The sequence below is a fragment of the Pelophylax lessonae genome, assembly GCF_965119305.1.
Source record: "Pelophylax lessonae genome assembly, chromosome: 3".
NCBI classification, from domain to species: domain Eukaryota; kingdom Metazoa; phylum Chordata; class Amphibia; order Anura; family Ranidae; genus Pelophylax; species Pelophylax lessonae.
Genome location: NC_138770.1, coordinates 199,941,887 through 199,950,252, shown reverse-complemented (window position 1 = coordinate 199,950,252; position 8,366 = coordinate 199,941,887). Strand labels below are relative to the sequence as shown.

Below are 8,366 nucleotides of genomic sequence, written 5' to 3'. Positions count from 1 at the left end.
GTGATCGCTGCTGGACGCGTACATTCTAGTACATGTGCACATGTGCCAGAGGGCTCTGTCCAGCCTTTGGGTGCCTACAGAAACCCTGCGGCACACCTGCATACATGTGGGGGACTTGCATACCAGCCACGTCTTTACACATGTACAGGAACCTCGTTCGTGCAAAGATATCTCCTAGTACTCTGCAGAGACCTGAAGTCCTACAGCATACAGGTATCTGAGCACACGCAGAATCGGGGAGTACAAACACCGTTTTCACCTAGGCAAGAAAGGTGGAAGTGCTATGTTGCAGCCCAAAACTTACATTATAAGTGTAGCACCCTACAGGTAGGAGCTAGGTAAAGGTATAGTGGGCCTTGTCTGCTTAACAGCAGGGCTGTGATTTATTTAGCAAGGGTGTCATGGTTTCCAGGTGTGCTTGCTGAAGGGGGAGTCTCCCCACTGGCTCCTGTGAGAGGCTTCTCATAGGGTGATGGAGGAAACCCAATCAGGAGACACATCCAGGCTTGTAACTACCCCAGAAGGCAGATTGTGCTGCAAGGGATTCTGGGAGTGGGTATAGGTTTGGGAGTGGCACATGACACGATGTCTTTGGCAGGAGCAGAGTCCCAGGATGGAGAGTGCAGGCTGTCTCTCCTCCTGTTTGAGGAAGAGGATGTCTCGGGGTTTCGCTTGAGAATCCAGAGAGTGCTAAGTTGAGCTGAGGGGATCCGGTGTGCCGAGAACCAGCGGAGAGCAAGAGGGGTTCAGTCCCAGGAAAGCCTACAAAGATCGTGAGTACTGAGGATTGCCCCTGGGGGGTCTGCCAAGTTAAAGGGGAGCACTCCGGAAGAGGTTCTGGGATCCAGTGCCAGCTAGCGGAAAGGGGGTACCTAGGCTGAGGACCCTGAAGTTACAGAGGGGGGTACATAGACAGTTAACCCCTAAGGATTAAAGTAAAAGGGGGCACTTACTATTGGACCCTGAATTGTATAAAGAGCGTGCCAGTTGGGATTTACAGTTCTACAACATACTACCTCAAGCCAAAGCAAGGCGGGAGGGAAGTATCCAGTGACTTGTTGCAATGTAACAGTGTCGGTGGTTCTACAATTTCACAGTCCTGGATCTTTTGGACTTTAAGTCAAGGATTCAGCACTTCTATTTAGCTACAGAGTATTCTCAGAGTTAGTGAGCATTGGTTGGCGTCTAGGAAGCGCCAACGGGCATTTTTCAGGAACCAAGTCCCAAGTGTACATAGTTGAAGCCTAAAGGAGTATCCCACTCATTCCCTTCTCCCATCCCCTTTATCTACAACAAAACAAAGATGCCGGAGTTGTCCATGTCTCAGTCTCTACAACCAGGGCCGCAGCTCACATGGGGTGGAAAGGTAACCATGGCAGACCCACATCAGGCCACAGGCCTGGAAAACCTGCTACATAATAATATTAAGTGGAATATTTTCATACATGAGCTAACTGTATAGAGGTGATAATCAATTTTAGTAACATTATAGATCTAGTTGCATTGGTCATTACAAAGCGAAACTACAAGCATCATCATTTTTTTCTTTGTGTCCCATTAGGTTGGATATGAGTCTATCAGGATTCCGGTTGTATATGAGGACGTCGCAGACAGCAGGGAGAGTTCTCTGCCTGACAAATCATAGATGGAGAGGCACAAATCTACTAATATATTGCAGATCTATGAGCTCCCTTGCAGACCCTCCTCTCACCACCGAGCGGTATTGCGTGTCCCGTCTGCCATTTTCAGAAGTCACAGCTGAGGATCTCAGTCACTTCCATAAATTAATTCCTGGTCGGGTTATTACAGATGAAGGTGACCTGAGATCACATAACATTGACTGGCTGAAAACAGTGAGAGGTAATATTTCATTTTCCTGGATATCACTGTATTCGATTGTTATAAAAATACTTGCAGGGAATTACACTCACCAGCCACTGTCTTAGGTACAGCTGTTCAATTGCTTGGTAACACAAATTGCTAATCAACCAATTACATGGCAGCAACTCAATGCATTTAGGCATCTAGATGTGGTGATGGCAACTTGCTGAAGTTCAAACCGAGCATCAGAATAGGTGGGAAAGGGCATTTAAGTGACGTTGAATGTGGCATGGTTGTTAGTGGCAGACAGGCTGGTCTGAGTATTTCAAAAACTGCTGATCTACTGGGATTTTCACACACAACCATCTCTAGGGGTTACAGAGAATGGTCCAAAAAAGAGAAAATATCCAGTGAGTGGCAGTTGTGTGGATGAAAATGCCTTGTTGATGTCAGAGGAGAATGGGCAGAATGATTTGAGATGATAGGCAAAAGTAACTCAAATAATCACTTGTTACAACCAAGGTATGCAGAATACCATCTATAAACCACAGCACATCAAACCTTGAAACAGATGGGCTACAGCAGCAGAAGATCATACCGGGTGCCACTCCTGTCAGAACAGAAAACTGAGACTACAGTTCGCACAGGCTGACCAAAATTGGACAATAGACGATTGGAAAAAGTTTCTTGGTCTGATGAGTCTCGATTTCAGCTGAGACATTCAGATGGTAGGGTCAGAATTTGGCATAAACAACATCAAAGCATGGATCCATTCTTCCTTGTATCAATGGTTCAGGCTGAAGGTGGTGTAATGGTGTGAGGGATATTTTCTTGTCACACTTTTGGCCCTTTAGTAGCAATTCAGCATGGTTTAAACACCACGGCCTACCTGAGTATTGTTGCTGACCATGTCAATCCCTTTATGACTACAGTGTACCCATCTTCTGATGGCTACTTCCAGCAGGATAATGCACCATGTCACAAAGCTCAAATCATCTCACCACTGGTTTCTTGAACATGACATTGATGTCACTGTATTCCAATGGCCTCCACAGTCACCAGATCTCAATCCAATAGAGCACTTTTGGTATCTGGTGGAACAGGAGATTTGCATCATGGATGTGCAGCCAACAAATCTGCAGCAACTGTATGGCGCTATCATGTCACTATGGATCAAAATCTCTGATGAATGTTTCTAACACCTTGTTGAATCTACGCCATGAAGAATTAGGGCAGTTCTGAAGGCAAAATGGGGTCCACCCCGGTACTAACAAGGTGTACCTGATAAAGTGACTGGTGAGTGTATAATAAAGTGTGTATCAAATCCCACAAATCCTGAGTAACCTCGCTGTTCACAATTCTAGTTAGTGCAAATAGATCTGTAAATACTATATTTTTATCTGAAAGTGAATATTTCAAATTGACTTTCTATCAGTCCTGCATTGTAATATTGATAAAGTATTGGGGCTGATTTATGAACACTGGAATACTGTTTATTGACCTTGGCATGGGAAAATAATAAAATCGTTCTGCTTCTACTCCAATTTTGAATCTGCCCCAGTGTGCTTTGTGCATAGTGTAGGAAAAAAAACTAAGTTTTCTTTTAAAGCACAGTTGATGCCTCTTTTTTAACACTTTATTGTATTCAGGTTACATAAACAGTAACATCTTTTTTATTTATTTTTTAATGTACTATAGTGTTGCAGCTAGGGTTAGGTTGCCCTATGCAGGCAGTATGCTGGAGATTTGGACCACTGCTCAAAGCGCTACTCTAAGTGCTGGGATTAGAGCACTACATATACAAACCCGATTCCAAAAAAGTTGGGACACTGTACAAATTGTGAGTTAAAAAGGAATGGACTCATTTACAAATCTCTTAAACTTATATTTTGTTCACAATATAATATAGATAACATATCAAATGTTGAAAGTGAGACATTTTGAAATGTCATGCCAAATGTTGGCACATTTTAGATTTCATGAGAGCTACACATTCCAAAAAAGTTGGGACAGGTAGCAATAAGAGGCCGGAAAAGTTAAATGTACATATAAAGAACAGCTGGAGGACCAATTTGCAACTTATTAGGTCAATTGGCAACATGATTGGGTATAAAAAGAGCCTCTCAGAGTGGCAGTGTCCCTCAGAAGTCAAGATGGGTAGAGGATCACCAATTCCCCCAATGCTGCGGCAAAAAATAGTGGAGCAATATCAGAAAGGAGTTTCTCAGAGAAAAATTGCAAAGAGTTTGAAGTTATCATCATCTACAGTGCATAATATCATCCAAAGTTTCTGGAAAAATCTCTGTGTGTAAGGGTCAAGGCCAGAAAACTATACTGGATGCCGGTGATCTTCGGGCCCTTAGACGGCACTGCATCACATACAGGAATGCTACCGAAATGGAAATCACAACATGGGCTCAGGAATACTTCCAGAAAACATTGTCAGTGAACACAATCCACCGTGCCATTCACCGTTGCCGGCTAAAACTCTATAGGCCAAAAAAGAAGCTATATCTAAACATGATCCAGAAGTGCAGGAGTTTTCTCTGGGCCAAGGCTCATTTAAAATGGACTGTGGCAAAGTTGGAAAACTGTTCTGTGGTCAGACGAATCAAAATTTGAAGTTCTTTTTGGAAAACTGGGGCGCCATGTCATCCGGACTAAAAAGGACAAGGACAACCCGAGTTGTTATCGGCGCTCAGTTCAGAAGCCTGAATCTCTGATGGTATGGGGTTGCATGAGTGCGTGTGGTATGGGCAGCTTACACATCTGGAAAGGCACCATCAATGCTGAAAGGTATATCCAAGTTCTAGAACAACACATGCTCCCATCCATACGTCGTCTCTTTCAGGGAAGACCTTGCATTTTCCAACATGACAATGCCAGACCACATACTGCATCAATTACAACATCATGGCTGCGTAGAAGAAGGATCCGGACACTGAAATGGCCAGCCTGCAGTCCAGATCTTTCATCCATAGAAAACATTTGGTGCATCATAAAGAGGAAGATGCGACAAAGACCTAAGACAGTTGAGCAACTAGAAGCCTGTATCAGACAAGAATGGGACAACATTCCTATTCCTAAACTTGAGCAACTTGTCTCCTCAGTCCCCAGACATTTGCAGACTGTTATAAAAAGAAGAGGGGATACCACACAGTGGTAAACATTGCCTTGTCCCAACTTTTTTGACATGTGTTGATGCCATGAAATTAAAAATCAACTTATTTTTCCCTTAAAATTATACATTTTCTCAGTTTAAACATTTGATATGTCATCTATGTTGTATTCTGAATAAAATATTGAAATTTGAAACTTCCACATCTTTGCATTCTGTTTTTATTCGCAGTTTGTACAGTGTCCCAACTTTTTTGGAATCGGGTTTGTATATTCTATACCAGTGATGGCAAACATTGGCACCCTAGAGGTTTTGGAACTATATTTCCCATGATGCTAATGCACTCTACAGTGTAGGTGAGCATCATGGGAAATGTGGTTCCAAAACATCTGCAGTGCCAAGGTTCGCCATCACTGTTCTATACTCACTATTTTCTAGACTCGCTTCACTATGGTTTTTTAATTTATTTCAGGCGGTGGCAAAGTTCTTCTAAAGCCTAGAAATACAGAAGAAGTGTCACAAATTCTGAAGTAAGTCATTCTGCTTTGTACCTTTAAAAGCTTACGCCAACCATTTATTTGACATCCAAGTATAAAATATTGCATATAAATATTTCATAATTATGCGTGTCTGGCTAAGCTCCCTATAATGTTTATTAGGCTAATTTTAATTGCTTTGCTTAAAGCGGAGTTCCGGGCACAAAATCAATATTTTTTTTTTGTGCCCCTCCGCTAGGTAGACATCACCTGAAAAGGAATTGGATAGTTAGGTTTTTTTTTTTTGTTTACTCACCTTGTAATTGAAGATCGTAAATACTCACCTCAGAGTACTTCCTCCCTCAGCGCCGCGGCTCACCCGTCACTTCCTGTCTCGCGATGATTCCTGGGAGCTGAACGTCATCGCTCCCAGGAATCAATGCGACGGCACCGGCCCCACTCGTCACTTCCGGGCGACGCCGCATTCCCCTGCTAAACAGCTTCTGGGCATGCCCAGAAGCTGTGGAGGAATGCGGCGCCGCGCCGGAAGTGACGAGAGGGGCCGGTGCAGGCGCATTCTGGGACAAGAAGACGCGGAAGAAGACACAGAAGAGGTCCGTGCCGGCTTCAGCTGCCCACAAGAGAGATGGAAACGCTGTGGAAGAAATTTTATAAGTAAGTATTTCTTCTAAAAGGTAAGTGCGAACCGGGACAGATCAGAGGCTAGCCATTGTGGAATGTACTAGCCCTGACTGTCCCGGGGGTATGTTCATTGAAAAATGACTTCTGTGCCCGGAACTCCGCTTTAAAAAAAAAAAAAAAAAAATGGAGCTAAGGCTGAAATTTTACACACAGGTGAAGGAGATGGAGAAGTGGTCACTCTCTCCCCACTCTGTTCCTAAGGCCTAAAGGGCTGTATGGAGTTTCAATTAGAGAGATACAGTGTCTTGAAAAAGTATTCATACCCCTTGACATTTTCCACATTTTGTCATATTACAACTCAAAACAAAAATGTATTTTATTGGGATTTTATGTGCTAGAACATCACACAGTGGCACATAATTGTAAAATGGAAGGAAAATGATAAATGGTTTTCAAAATTTTTTTAAAGCCCCCTTTACTCCAATACGCCTAACTAAAATCTAGTGGAACCAATTGCCTTCAGAAGTCACCTAATTAGTAAATAGAGTCCACCTGAGTGTAACATAATCTCAGTATAAATGCAGCTGTTCTGTGAAGTCCTCTGAGGTTTGTTAGAGAGTCTTAGTGAACAAACAGCATCATTAAGGCCAAGAAACATGCCAGACAGGTCAGGGATATGGTTGTGGTGAAGTTTAAAACAGGGTTAGGATATAAACAAATATCCCAAGCTTTGAACATCTCACGGAGCACTGTTCATTCCATCATCTGAAAATGGAAAGAATATGGCACAAATGCAAACCTACCAAGATGTGGCCATCCACCTAAACTGACAGGCTGGACAAGGAGACCATTTATCAGAGAAGCAGCCAAGAGGCCCATGGTAACTCTGGAGGAGCTGCAGAGATCCACAGCTAAGGTGGGAGAATCTGTCCACAGGATAACTATTAGTGGTGCACTCCACAAATCTGACCTTTATGGAAGAGTGGCAAGAAGAAAGCCATTGTTAATAGAAAGCTGTGAGAAGTCCCATTTGCAGTTTGCAAGAAGCGATGTGGGGGACACAGCAAACATGTGGAAGAAGGTGCTCTGGTCAGATGAGGCCAAAATTGAACTTTTTTTGTCTAAAAGCAAAATGCTATGTGTGGCGGAAAACGAACACTGAACATCATCCTAAACTCACCATCCCCACCATGAAAAATGGTGGTGGCAACATCATGTTGTAGGGATGCTTTTCTTCAGTAGGCAAGGGGAAGATGGAGGGATGGAGCCAAATACAAGGCAATCTTAGAAGAAAACCTATTAGAGTCTGCAAAAGACTTGAGACTGAGGCGGAGGTTCACCTTCCAGCAGAACAACAGTATTTTAAAGGAATGTTTGTTGGGCGCTTCTGCTGAGAAACCAGTCCTCCAGCTTTATCTTGGTAGGAGGAGGATGAAAAGAGAGGTGGGTGGACTTCCAATATCGTGCAAGTGCACCAAACTAACACTGAGGGCAGCTCTTAGGAATGGCAGAAGCCAGGGCCGATCCTAGGGTCACAGGCGCCTGGGTGCAGAAATTTTTCTGGCGCCCTCACATGGGCGTGGTTATCTTACTAACTCCTCCCCTTTACAAATGTTTCTATGGCAATGGCTCAAACACAGAGATGCTCCCCTAAGGAGTCTTCCTTACCCCGGGAAGGGGTAAGGAAGGCTGCATTGATGCAGCCTCATCAGTGCCCACCAAATGCAGTCTACCAGAGCCCACCAAATGCAGATTACCAGTGCCCACCAAATGCAGATTACCAGTGCCCACCAAATGCAGCTTACCGGTGCCCACCAAATGCAGCCTACCAGTGCCCACGAAATGCAGCCTACCAGTGCCCACCAAATGCAGCCTACTAGTGCCCACCAAATGCAGCCTACCAGAGCCAACCAAATGCAGCCTACCAGAGCCAACCAAATGCAGCTTACCAGAGCCCACCAAATGCAGATTACCAGTGCCCACCAAATGCAGCTTACCAGTGCCCACCAAATGCAGCTTACCAGAGCCAACCAAATGCAGCTTACCAGAGCCCACCAAATGCAGCCTACCAGTGCCCACGAAATGCAGCCTACCAGTGCCCACGAAATGCAGCCTACCAGTGCCCACCAAATGCAGCCTACCAGAGCCAACCAAATGCAGCTTACCAGAGCCCACCAAATGCAGATTACCATTGCCCACCAAATGCAGCCTACCAGTGCCCACCAAATGCAGCCTACCAGTGCCCACCAAATGCAGCTTACCAGAGCCCATCAAATGCAGATTACTAAATAAAATCAATTCTTATTTGA

General features: G+C 44.2%; 1 protein-coding gene across 1 annotated transcript in view; it reads left to right on the top strand.

Annotated features, from left to right (window-relative positions):
* Nucleotides 1-1,565: 1,565 nt before the first annotated feature.
* D2HGDH (D-2-hydroxyglutarate dehydrogenase) overlaps nt 1,566-8,366 on the top strand; it is a 28,954-nt gene continuing 22,153 nt past the window's right edge. The window contains exons 1-2 of the mRNA XM_082248893.1: nt 1,566-1,860; nt 5,412-5,469. Of these exons, the coding sequence (XP_082105019.1) occupies nt 1,569-1,860; nt 5,412-5,469 (350 nt within the window). The 5' untranslated portion in view covers nt 1,566-1,568. The remainder of the gene's footprint in view (nt 1,861-5,411; nt 5,470-8,366) is intronic.